Source organism: Chanodichthys erythropterus, chromosome 16, assembly GCF_024489055.1.
Source record: "Chanodichthys erythropterus isolate Z2021 chromosome 16, ASM2448905v1, whole genome shotgun sequence".
In the NCBI taxonomy this organism is placed as follows: Eukaryota; Metazoa; Chordata; class Actinopteri; order Cypriniformes; family Xenocyprididae; genus Chanodichthys; species Chanodichthys erythropterus.
Window position 1 is genome coordinate 9,878,033 of NC_090236.1, and position 14,256 is coordinate 9,892,288.

Sequence of the window (14,256 nt, forward strand, 5' to 3'; positions counted from 1 at the left end):
CATTTGTTTCATTAATTACATGTCAACTAACTCTCATTATTGGTCAACTACGTCAACTACTGTAACTCTCATTACTAGTCAACTACATGTCAACTAACTCATTATTAGTCAACTAACTCTCCTTATTAGTAACACTTTATTTTGATGGTCACCTTTAGACATTCTGTTGACTATAACATTGCACCTGCATGTCAACTAACCCTCATTATTGGTAACGCTTTATTTTGATGGTCCTCTTTAAACATTCTGTTGACTATAAATAGCATTGCACCTACATGTCAACTACTGTAACTCTCATTATTGGTCAACTACATGTCAGCTAACTAATTATTGGTCAACTACATGTCAGCTAACTCTCATTATTGGTCAACTACATGTCAGCTAACTCTCATTATTGGTCAACTACATGTCAGCTAACTCTCATTATTGGTTAACTACATGTCAACTAACTCTCATTATTGGTCAACTACATGTCAGCTAACTCTCATTATTGGTTAACTACATGTCAGCTAACTCTCATTATTGGTCAACTACATGTCAGCTAACTCTCATTATTGGTCAACTACATGTCAGCTAACTCTTATTATTGGTCAACTACATGTTAACTAACTCATTATTGGTCAACTACATGTCAGCTAACTCTCATTATTGGTCAACTACATGTCAGCTAACTCTCATTATTGGTCAACTACATGTTAACTAACTCATTATTGGTCAACTACATGTCAACTAACTCTCATTATTGGTCAACTACATGTCAGCTAACTCTCATTATTGGTCAACTACATGTCAGCTAACTCTCATTATTGGTTAACTACATGTCAACTAACTCTCATTATTGGTCAACTACATGTCAGCTAACTCTCATTATTGGTTAACTACATGTCAGCTAACTCTCATTATTGGTCAACTACATGTCAGCTAACTCTCATTATTGGTCAACTACATGTCAGCTAACTCTTATTATTGGTCAACTACATGTTAACTAACTCATTATTGGTCAACTACATGTCAACTAACTCTCATTATTGGTCAACTACATGTCAGCTAACTCTCATTATTGGTTAACTACATGTCAGCTAACTCTCATTATTGGTTAACTACATGTCAGCTAACTCTCATTATTGGTCAACTACATGTCAGCTAACTCTCATTATTGGTCAACTACATGTCAACTAACTCTCATTATTGGTTAACTACATGTCAACTAACTCTCATTATTGGTCAACTACATGTCAGCTAACTCTCATTATTGGTTAACTACATGTCAGCTAACTCTCATTATTGGTCAACTACATGTCAGCTAACTCTCATTATTGGTCAACTACATGTCAACTAACTCATTATTGGTCAACTACATGTCAACTAACTCTCATTATTGGTCAACTACATGTCAGCTAACTCTCATTATTGGTTAACTACATGTCAGCTAACTCTCATTATTGGTTAACTACATGTCAGCTAACTCTCATTATTGGTCAACTACATGTCAACTAACTCATTATTGGTCAACTACATGTCAACTAACTCTCATTATTGGTCAACTACATGTCAACTAACTCTCATTATTGGTCAACTACATGTCAACTAACTCTCATTATTGGTCAACTACATGTCAGCTAACTCATTATTGGTCAACTACATGTCAGCTAACTCTCATTATTGGTTAATTACATGTCAACTAACTCATTATTGGTCAACTACATGTCAACTAACTCTCATTATTGGTCAACTACATGTCAGCTAACTCTCATTATTGGTTAACTACATGTCAACTAACTCTCATTATTGGTTAACTACATGTCAGCTAACTCTCATTATTGGTTAACTACATGTCAGCTAACTCTCATTATTGGTCAACTACATGTCAGCTAACTCTCATTATTGGTCAACTACATGTCAACTAACTCATTATTGGTCAACTACATGTCAACTAACTCTCATTATTGGTCAACTACATGTCAGCTAACTCTCATTATTGGTTAACTACATGTCAGCTAACTCTCATTATTGGTTAACTACATGTCAGCTAACTCTCATTATTGGTCAACTACATGTCAACTAACTCATTATTGGTCAACTACATGTCAACTAACTCTCATTATTGGTCAACTACATGTCAACTAACTCTCATTATTGGTCAACTACATGTCAACTAACTCTCATTATTGGTCAACTACATGTCAGCTAACTCTCATTATTGGTCAACTACATGTCAGCTAACTCTCATTATTGGTTAATTACATGTCAACTAACTCATTATTGGTCAACTACATGTCAACTAACTCTCATTATTGGTCAACTACATGTCAGCTAACTCTCATTATTGGTTAACTACATGTCAACTAACTCTCATTATTGGTTAACTACATGTCAGCTAACTCTCATTATTGGTCAACTACATGTCAGCTAACTCTCATTATTGGTTAACTACATGTCAGCTAACTCTCATTATTGGTTAACTACATGTCAGCTAACTCTCATTATTGGTCAACTACATGTCAGCTAACTCTCATTATTGGTTAACTACATGTCAACTAACTCATTATTGGACAACTGCATGTCAGCTAACTCTCATTATTGGTAACGCTTTATTTTGATGGCCTCTTTAGACATTCTGTTGACTATAAGTAGCGTTGCACCTACTGTATGTCAACTACTGTAACTCATTATTGGTCAACTACATATTAACTAACTCTCCTTATTGGTAACACTTTATTTTGATGGTCCCCTTTAGACATTCTGTTGACTATAACGTTGCACCTACATGTCAACTAACTCTCATTATTGGTCAACTGCATGTCAACTAACCCTCATTATTGGTAACGCTTTATTTTGATGGTCTCCTTTAAACATTCTGTTGACTATAAGTTGCATTGCACCTACATGTCAACTACTGTAAGTCTCATTTTTGGTCAACTATATGTCAGCTAACTCTCATTATTGGTCAACTACATGTCAACTAACTCTCATTATTGGTAACACTTTATTTTGATGGTCCCCTTTAGACATTCTGTTGACTATGAGTAACGTTTCACCTACCTCAACTAACTCTCAGTACAGATTGTTAGGGGTAGGTATAGGTTTAGTAGAATAAGTTGACATGTATTTGAAAAGTTTCTTATAGTCAGTAGAATGTCTGTTGGGGGACATCAAAATAAAGTGTTAGCAGATATTAAGCAGACAGTCCACTAATGCGCTTCTAATACTTTAATGAGAGTTAGTTAGGTGTAATGTTACTTATAGTCAACAGAATGTCTAAAGAGGACCATCAAAATAAAGTGTTACCAATAATTTCACCATTATTTAATGATTTCCCCCAATTAAAATAATTTCCTCAGACAGTCTAATTGTTTTAACAGATACATCAAGGATCGGAGAGCATTTGAGTGGTTTGGTTTGAAAGTCTTTCCTGGAAGAGGGATATTGAAGATGGATTTGATAAGACTAACAGCTTCAGTTAATCAATCGTCCTTAAAAGCTCAATTAATCAAGCTTAGACTTACAAAGACAAGCTTCTGAAGATACTTTTGAATATCTAACAGATAAAGAATTCAGTCATTATACCATAATCTAGAGTTTGTGTATACACCACTATTCAAAAGTTTGGGGTCGGGAAGATTTTTATAATATTTTTGAGAGAAGTCTCTTTTGCTCACTATGGCTGCATTTATTTGATCAAAATACAGTAAAAACAGTAATATTGCAAAATATTATTATAATTCAAAATAACTGTTTTCTATGTGAATATATTTTAAAATGTAATTTATACTTGTGATCAAAGCTGAATTTTTCAGAATCAATTACTCCAGTCTTCAGTGTCACATAATCTTTTTTAAAATTATTTTAATATGCTGAATTGCTGCTCAAGAAACATTTATGATTATTATACTTTATTATAATTATTATATAACAGTTGTGCTGCTTAATATTTTTTATAATGTATAAATCAGGATTCTTTGAATAACATTTTTAAATAAAAATACTTATAAAAATTATATATTATAAATGTCTTTACTGTCACTTTTGATCAATTTGCTGCATCCTTGCTGAATCAAAGTATTTATTTATTTATTTATTTATTTATTTTTTAAACTCTTATACGTTCATTTACCTAAGAAGACCTGGCAAACTATTGATCAAACCTGTCTGAGATTGATACCAGTTATCTAAAAATATATGGAGAAATAAAACAAACAAAACACTTTCTTTGAAAAACTAAAATATTTTGCTTTGCAAAATACACAGCCGTTCAGTTGTGTTTTTAGAATTAATGTATGTGCATGTTCTTGTTTTCCAGATTACGATGTTTGATAAAACAGTTGGAGAGGGGAGAGGCGTCTCTCGTAGACCTAAAGAAAAACCTGGAATATGCTGCGACTGTTTTAGAATCAGTCTATATTGAGGAAACAAGGTAAAGTATGGAGTTTACACTGTTATTTTACTCCACCATTCTCTGTTGGCAAAATTTGAAATATAACCACTGTCAGTTAACCACAAATTTTAGTTGAAACTCAAATATTTAAAATTAGCTAGGAATGGAAAAATAACATTCCTATTCTCATGCCGTTTCATAAAATCCATCATCAGTTGCAAACTAACTGCCTGGATTACATGGTCCATTTATAATGAATAATCATCTCCAGGCTATGTTCTATTCTCGTCAAAAAAATTTGACTCCACTGCATTGCTCACAAAGCCGTAATAACACATTATTCAGTCCTTCCATGTCAGATGCTGATCCAGCTTTTCCACACAATCCCTAAGTGGAATCATTGTAAAGGGAAGATATTAAAATTGGTCTAGGATCAATCTAATGGAGCCTAAAGCAATTCACTCATGCTGATAGAAGTCAATTCTATTAGCAGTTAAAGATCTGTGTGCTTCAGTCCCAAGATTCTTAGATTGAGTGAGTGGTCATTTGAAGGGGTCACAGGGGTCAACACTACAGCTTTGTCCTTTAGCAAGACCTTTAAAAAAAAAAAATGTGTAAAAACTTGCTTGGACAATTATTTAACTATTTTTAACATTATTAAAATGGTAATATATACTGCTTTTGTTGTACTGCTTTTCATTTATGCTGGCTTTAATTTAACACTTTTAGTACGTAAAAACATTTTCCAGTAATGAGTCACATTAGGAATAATGGAATTACAAAAACCATCTGAAAAAAACAAAAGCATTCCAAGAGATTTTGGCAGGAAAGAGTGTTTTAATCAAAATAATGCCACAAGGCACATTACAGAAAATATCATTTCTTTCTTTTGGGTTGAAATGGCACCCAGATATGTTTTCATCATGATGTGTGGATATGAGAACATGCTGATAGCTTTATTGAGAGCACATAACTGAACACCTGCCGTTTGAAACGAGCTGAAAAACTCCATCCTTATCAATGCCATTTCATTCCCACTCAGTGATCGTATTTATTGTCTCTGCGGGGAGATGCGGCGCTTCATCACGCCACTGAAGTACCACTGCTATCTTTTTATTTTGATGAGCAGAGTGAAGAATAACAGCTGCGAACATCTAGATGCCAGAAAAGACATAATAAAAGCTTATAGAATTATGTAACTGGGACGTCATTGCGGCCCGGGATTACGACACACCCTCTCGCTTGCCAAGCCACAGAGACCACCAGTCCGGTCTGATCAGATTCATATTTGCTGTGTGATTTATGACCGTTGTGGACTTTAAATCCATCATAGGAGCTTATGTCTGGATACACAGATGTTAATGGCACAGTTACTGAGAAGATGTTTTTAGTGCTGTAAAATCAGACGTTAAATGTCAATCCAGTGCCATTCCAATGCAAATATTTATACCTTAAACCTTCCTTAATTACAAGATGCGTTGTTCTGCTGCATATATGGAACATACTGTGGTGTTACCATAATTATGCGGATGAGTGATGGATTAGTCTTAAAGCAGTGGGTGTTGGCTCGGGCTTCACTCACAGTTTAGATTAAGTATAAATAGTCGTTCATCCTTCTTATATGCGCAACAATTACCTGTCACAGCTGATATTTTAAGTGTGAGTGGTGATGACATTTAAAGTATCTTTTCCTTCCTTCCTCCCTGTCTCTCGCCCTCTTTTTCTAAGGCGATTGGTCGATACCGAGGATGAGCTCAGCGATATCCAATCAGATTCTGTGCCATCAGAAGTGCGTGATTGGCTGGCCTCCACCTTCACGCGACAGATGGGGCTGATGCTGCGACGGACGGAGGAGAAGCCGCGATTCCGCAGCATCGTACACGCAGTGCAGGCTGGGATATTTGTGGAGAGGTGGGGTTAACCACAAAGCAGTGTGCTAAAAAATATCCTAGGATTGTGGAAGCACATATTTTTAAATGAAAAAATCTACTTTAGTTTTCTTTTTCTTTGACCTTTGCAGTTTAATTTACAATTCTACCTTTAAAACTTCTATGTAAACAGCATACATGAGTGTTGTAATGTCACATTTTGAACTCTTATTTTGAATGTCTCTTTCATTTCTAATGATCAAATTACATACAATTATGCTATTTATTAATATTTTTTTAATTAGCTTTTTAAATTTACAATTAGATTTTTAATTTTATATTTTAGTCTTTATTTTAATTTTAATTTTATTAGTTTTGTATGGAAGCTTGTTTCCGGGCATAAAAAATTAAAAGGGTAATTGCAACTTTTTCTCTCACAATTCTTTTTTTCTCACATTTGCAATATATAAACTTACAAGTTAAAGTCAGAATTGTCAGATGTAAACTCGCAATTCTGAGAAAAAACAGCAGTCTTTTTCGCCCCACAATTGGACATTATAACACACAATTGTCTCACAATTCTGACTTTGCAATTCTCACTTTATATCACAAAATTTTGACTTTTTATCTCACAATTGTGACTTTATATCTCACAATTCTGACTTTATATCTCACAATACTGACTTTATATCACAAAATTTTGACTTTATATCTTACAATTCTGACTTTATATCATGCAATTCATTTTATAACTCGCAATTCTGACTTTATATCACGAAATTCTGACTTTATATCATGAAATTCTGACTTTATATCACGCAATTCTGACTTTATATCACAAAATTCTGACTTTATATCACGAAATTCTGACTTTATATCATGAAATTCGGACTTTATATCATGCAATTCGAACTGTATATCACACAATTCTGACTTTAAATCTCGCAATTCTGACTTTATATCACGAGATTCTGACTTTATATCATGCAATTCTGACTTTATATCACGCAATTCTGACTTTATATCACGAGATTCTGACTTTATATCATGCAATTCTGACTTTATATCACGCAATTCTGACTTTATATCACGCAATTCTGACTATATATAATGCAATTCTGCCTTTATAACTTGCAAATTCTGATTTTATATCACACAATTCTGACTTTATATCTCACAATTCTGACTTTAAATCTCGCAATTCTGACTTTATATCACGCAATTCTGACTTTAAATCTCGCAATTCTGACTTTATATCACAAAATTCTGACTTTAAATCTCGCAATTCTGACTTTAAATCTCACAATTCTGACTTTATAACTCACAATTCTGACTTTATATCACACAATTCTGACTTTATATCACGCAATTCTGACTTTATATCACAAAATTCTGACTTTATATCACGCAATTCTGACTTTATATCACGCAATTCTGACTTTATATCACGAAATTCTGACTTTATATCACGCAATTCTGACTTTATATCACGAAATTCTGATTTTATATCACGCAATTCTGACTTTATAATACACAATTCTGACTTTATATCACGAAATTCTGACTTTATATCACACAATTCTGACTTTATATCACAAAATTCTGATTTTATATCACGCAATTCTGACTTTATATCACAAAATTCTGATTTTATATCACGCAATTCTGACTTTATATCACGAAATTCTGACTTTATATCATGAAATTCTGACTTTAAATCACGAAATTCTGACTTTATATCACGAAATTCTGACTTTATATCATGAAATTCTGACTGTATATCACACAATTCTGACTTTAAATCTCGCAATTCTGACTTTATATCACGCAATTCTGACTTTATATCACACAATTCTGACTATATATAATGCAATTCTGCCTTTATAACTTGCAAATTCTGATTTTATATCACAACATTCTGACTTTATATCACGAAATTCTGACTTTATATCATGAAATTCTGACTTTATATCATGCAATTCGGACTGTATATCACACAATTCTGACTTTAAATCTCGCAATTCTGACTTTATATCACGAAATTCTGACTTTATATCAGGAAATTCTGACTATATATAATGCAATTCTGCCTTTATAACTCGCAAATTCTGATTTTATATCACACAATTCTGACTTTATATCAGGCAATTCTGACTTTAAATCTTGCAATTCTGACTTTATATCACGCAATTCTGACTTTAAATCTCGCAATTCTGACTTTATATCACACAATTCTGACTTTAAATCTCGCAATTCTGACTTTAGATCTCTCAATTCTGACTTTAAATCTCGCAATTCTGACTTTATATCACACAATTCTGACTTTAAATCTCGCAATTCTGACTTTAGATCTCTCAATTCTGACTTTAAATCTCGCAATTCTGACTTTATATCACACAATTCTGACTTTAAATCTCGCAATTCTGACTTTAGATCTCTCAATTCTGACTTTAAATCTCGCAATTCTGACTTTATATCACGCAATTCTGACTTTATATCACAAAATTCTGACTTTATATCATGCAATTCTGACTTTATATCACGCAATTCTGACTTTATATCACAAAATTCTGATTTTATATCACACAATTCTGACTTTATATCACGAAATTCTGACTTTATATCACAAAATTCTGACTTTATATCACGCAATTTTGACTTTATTACTCACAATTGTTAGAAAAACAGTCAGAATTGTGAGATAAAATGTTGCAATTACCTTTTTTATTTTTTATTTCATGGTGGAAATAAGCTTCCATAGTTTTGTTATGTGCTTTTGTTGTTTTTAGTAGTTTTTATTTATATTTAGGTTTAATTGAGTTTTATTTTTATTTCAGTTTTAGTCATTATAGTACTTTATTTAGTTGCCAAGGCAAAATTTGTAAGATTTTTTAATACTCTTTTCAGCTTTATTTTAATAGTTTAAGTTAATAATATTGATACTGGAACATAAACACTTTTTAGTGTTTTTTTTTTTCAGTGCTCATAAATCAGTCTGCATCCTCTTCAAGACATTTTTTTTCCTCTCCAGGCATCATTAAAGTCTTCTTTGAAATGATTATAAATCCATGCATTGAGCTCATTGTGAATCAGCGTATGCATATATATCATCTTCTTGACAAGTCTGAATAACTACAGTCACTCTGCCTCTCTCTCATCCGTTAGCATCCTTTCATTAAATTCTAATGCACTTCAGGCAACACTGCACAAATAAATTGCTGTGACAAAGCATTTACTTAAAGAAAGCGCAGGTTGTCCTTTACATTTTATGTTTTGTCATTTTGAAGGTGAAGATTATGGCATTGTGTGTGGAGTGCCTGCGGTCTGTGCTGCGCTTTCACTTGATGTGTTTATCTCGTTCTAACAGAATGTACCGTCGAACCTCTAACATGGTGGGACTGAGTTACCCTCCCTCTGTCATAGCAGTGCTTAAGGTAAAACACTCACACACTCTTCCATTCTTATGAACAGCCATTGTTTTATCTCTTAGCTTCTTTCTCTTTGTTTTGCTCTCCAATTATTATACAAAAAATGCGTTTTTCATAAACTCTGGACACCACTGGCCCTGTGGACTTATAAATAAACTTTTAAAACATACGTTTTCGATTGTACCTTTTCACTTTTTAATTTGTCCACAATTAAAATTCCGAACAGGAGATATACATGCATCACAGTAGAATTTGGTCATTCAGTGATGTCCAGAGGGCATGACCCTACAACTTTTTATGAACCTACAACTTAAATGATATCATATCAAAATATGAGGAAAATGTTTTATATTTTTTTAAATATATAAATATGAAGAAAAAACAAAACATTAAACTTGGTTAAAGTATTTTGGTAAAAAAGGCAAACTACAGCTACAGGTTTTATTTTACTATGCAAAAAAAAAAAAAAAAAAAAAAGATCACAAGATCAAAGGAAAAAGCATATATCGACTACACCATAATCAGTTGCTAATATTTCATTGGTTCTCTCTTGTTTTGACTTGACCAAAAATTATGTCTGCACAATTTGGCAGGTTTCATTGTGTAATCACAAATTTAAAAATTGACTACAAACACAACTACAAGATATGATTACAAAATCTTTAAATAAAGAGTGAAGGTGTTAGGCCTGACATCCCTTTTGGCCACTACTGTATATATAATTTATGTATAATTTTTCAATAATATGTTTTTTTTTTTTTTTTTTTTTTTTTTTTTTTTATTATGTTCTTAGTTTGATTTCATTTTGTATTTTAATAATTTTATATAATTTTATCATATTAATATTAATTTTTATTTATTTATTTATTATACCATTTTTCACACATCTCATTTCATATCAAACTTTCATAAAACCTTATTAGTAGCAAAATTATGCTTTCACACCAGCTCTGAGAGATGGTCATAATTTGTGTAAAATTGATAAATGTTTTATGGTGGATTTTCTTTTTCTTTCTAAAAGGCACTTGAAAAGTAGCAAATATTAATTGCAAGCATATGCAAGGCAGCTTTAATGCAATAAAAAAAGAAATGTAGGGACATAAAAATGCACAAAATATTCTTTTCTCTTCAAGGAATATTTCACTCAAATCTTGTTTGCACGTGCATGTACTCAAACTTGGTGCATTGCATTTATTTACACATGAGAACCAATAGTGTTAAGCATCAAACCTGGCATGACAATGCTAAGTTTGAATATGCACATGTGGACAGGAGATTAGAGAGTTGCAGCAGAGCGGAAGAATATCTGTGAGCTGAGTTTGTTTCTCTGTTTTTTCTTCCCAGAATGTGGATAAGTGGTCTTTTGATGTATTTGCTCTGAACGAGTCGAGCGGTGACCACGCACTCAAATTCATCTTCTATGACCTTCTCACCCGCTATGACCTCATCAGTCGCTTCAAGGTGAAAACAACTCTTAAAGAAGTGAGAGTAGAGGGGTGTAATGCTCTTTTTTTAGAGTTATTAACACCATATTTCTGACAGATCCCTGTCTCAGCGCTGGTCTCATTTGTGGAGGCTCTGGAAGTGGGTTACAGCAAACATAAAAACCCCTACCATAACCTGATACACGCAGCTGACGTCACACAGACGGTACACTACCTGCTTCTGAAGACGGGGATGGTGGTAAGCTGAAATACACACACAGAAAGATCACATCAGAGGTCTATGACTGTAATGAATTAGGTCATTAGGTCAAGAGGTCAGGACAGATCTATTATAATAATGATTGTGCTCCCTTGATGGAAGAGACTCAAGCTCATTGAAATAATCCATCAAGATGGCAGATGAAATTAGAGAAATGTTATATTAATATAATCATTTTTTTTCCTCATTAATGTGTACACAGCACCCCATATTGGCAGAAAAACACAGAATTGTTGACATTTTTTTATTTCACATGGTCCTAAGTATTCAGACCCTTTGCTCAGTATTTAGTAGAAGCACCCTTCTGATCTAATACAGCCATGAGTCTTTTTGGGAAAGATGCAACAAGTTTTTCACACCTGGATTTGGGGATCCTCTGCCATTCCTCCTTGCAGATCCTCTCCAGTTCTGTCAGGTTGGATGGTAAATGTTGGTGGACGGCCATGTTTAGGTCTCTCCAGAGATGCTCAGTTGGGTTTAAGTCAGGGCTCTGGCTGGGCCATTCAAGAACAGTCACGGAGTTGTTGTGAAGCCACTCCTTCATTATTTTAGCTGTGTGCTTAGGGTCATTGTCTTGTTGGAAGGAAAACCTTTGGCCAGTTTTCATCCAGGATATCCCTGTACTTGGCCGCATTCATCTTTCCCTCATCTTTCCCTGCAACCAGTCGTCCTGTCCCTGCAGCTGGAAAACACCCCCACAGCATGATGCTGCCACCACCACGCTTCACTGTTGGGACTGTATTGGACAGGTGATGAGCAGTGCCTGGTTTTCTCCACACATACCGCTTAGAATTAAGGCCAAAAAGTTCTATCTTGGTCTCATCAGACCAGAGAATCTTATTTCTCACCATCTTGGAGTCCTTCAGGTGTTTTTTAGAAAACTCCATGCGGGCTTTCATGTGTCACTGAGGAGAGGCTTCCGTCGGGCCACTCTGCCATAAAACCCTGATTGGTGGAGGGCTGCAGTGATGGTTGATTTTCTACAACTTTCTCCCATCTCCCGACTGCATCTCTGGAGCTCAGCCACAGTGATCTTTGGGTTCTTCTTTACCTCTCTCACCAAGGCTCTTTTTTTTTGTAACCTTGGCCAGATCTGTGCCTTGCCACAATTCTGTCTCTGAGCTCTTCAGGCAGTTCCTTTGACCTCATGATTCTCATTTGCTCTGACATGCACTGTGAGCTGTGAGGTCTTACATAGACAGGTGTGTGGCTTTCCTAATCAAGTCCAATCAGTATAATCAAACACAGCTGGACTCAAATGAAGGTGTAGAACCATCTCAAGGATGATTAAAAGAAATGGGCAGCACCTGAGTTAAATATATGAGTGTCACAGCAAAGGGTCTGAATACTTAGGACCATGTGATATTTCAGTTTTTCTTTTTTAATAAATCTGCAAAAACGTCAACAATTCTGTGTTTTTCTGTCAATATGGGGTGCTGTGTGTACATTAACGAGGGGAAAAAATGAACTTAAATGATTTTAGCAAATGGCTGCAATATAACAAAGAGTGAAAAATTTAAGGGGGTCTGAATACTTTCCGTACCCACAGTATATCGACTGCACTGATTGGAGTGTTTTTGAGGCTACAGCCACTGATATGGATCAGCTCACTGACACTGTGACATCTCACATCAGTTTCTGTGAGGACATGTGTGTTCCCACCAGAACTTATTTAACATATACTGTAACAATGACAAATCTTGGTTCACTGTAAAACTCAAACAGCTTCGCCAGGCCAAAGAGGATGCCTACATGAGTGGGGACAAAGACATGGCCTTGTACAAACAGGCCAAAAACATAGCCTACTGAATTGGGCGATAAGAGGAGCTATTCTAAGAAGCTGAAAAAAATGTTTCGATCAATGACCCTGCATGAAAGCCATCACCAGCTACAAGACCCCAGCACTGTGGAGAATCAACATTTAGCTGACAATTTGAATGATTTATTGCAGGTTTGAAAAGCCTGGTCTCACGCATTTTACGTCCTCCAGCAAACTTTTGCTGACAAATAAACATATATTTCTCAGTATTGTAACAACACGAAGCAGGTTGAAAATTAGTGAAGTTACACTTTAAATGACCAAAAACTATTTTTAATAGTTGTATTTTTCATTAACAATAACAAAAACTGCTTCAGGCTTGTCGAATCTCTTACCTCGTGTTTACAGCTGCGAAATGCAATGACATCCCTGTACCCTTCATTATCAACACTGCACGGCACGCTCTTGCAGCATAGACTGGTTTGTTGATTATAATGATCTAATGTTGCGTTGTTCCACTCGCTCTCAATTCAGATACGGTGTTAATCATCTTGATAATGTTACCGTGACAACATGTCAAAGTCTGTGGGCACGAACTCAAGAGTAACTGCGCAGAAACCCAGTGGCATAATCATTAATTCTGCTGACACGTTTGTGCTGGCAAACACACATACACACGCCTTAAGCTTTTTAATGAACTATCATCAGGCCAGTCATAAAGCAGCAGTTCCTGAAGAGAAACAAATACTCATGCTGTTTACTCATATGAGGGTCTTAACATGTCATTGACACAAATTGCTTGCTCACAAAGAGGCCCGTCTCTCATCAGAATGCACTTCTGCAATACAAATGCGGTGTGATGGTTTCATTTTGCACTGTGAACTTGAGTCTCTCTATTAAATGATTAAATATTAAGATGAAGTCCTGTGGGAAGCAGCATGCAGCTGAGAGCTCAAGGTCCTTCAGAGCTTTATATTCAAGATTGATCGGTGTTTCAACATCACATGGCCATTATTTTACAGCTATTGACTCTGCTTTTGGTTTTAATTTTTAAGTGTCCATATTATAGTCATTTATTTTGGGGGTCTGCTCGAATACATTTGCATGATTTAAAGGTGCCCT

The 14,256-nt window shown here is 34.7% G+C and overlaps 1 protein-coding gene across 1 annotated transcript in view; it reads left to right on the forward strand.

The window, feature by feature from the left end:
• The window catches only part of pde1cb (phosphodiesterase 1C, calmodulin-dependent b), a 109,865-nt gene that overhangs the window by 78,745 nt on the left and 16,864 nt on the right, over window positions 1-14,256 (forward strand). Inside the window, exons 4-8 of the mRNA XM_067362843.1 lie at window positions 4,301-4,414; window positions 6,104-6,286; window positions 9,611-9,677; window positions 11,016-11,132; window positions 11,214-11,354. Coding sequence (XP_067218944.1) covers window positions 4,301-4,414; window positions 6,104-6,286; window positions 9,611-9,677; window positions 11,016-11,132; window positions 11,214-11,354 — 622 coding nt within the window. The remainder of the gene's footprint in view (window positions 1-4,300; window positions 4,415-6,103; window positions 6,287-9,610; window positions 9,678-11,015; window positions 11,133-11,213; window positions 11,355-14,256) is intronic.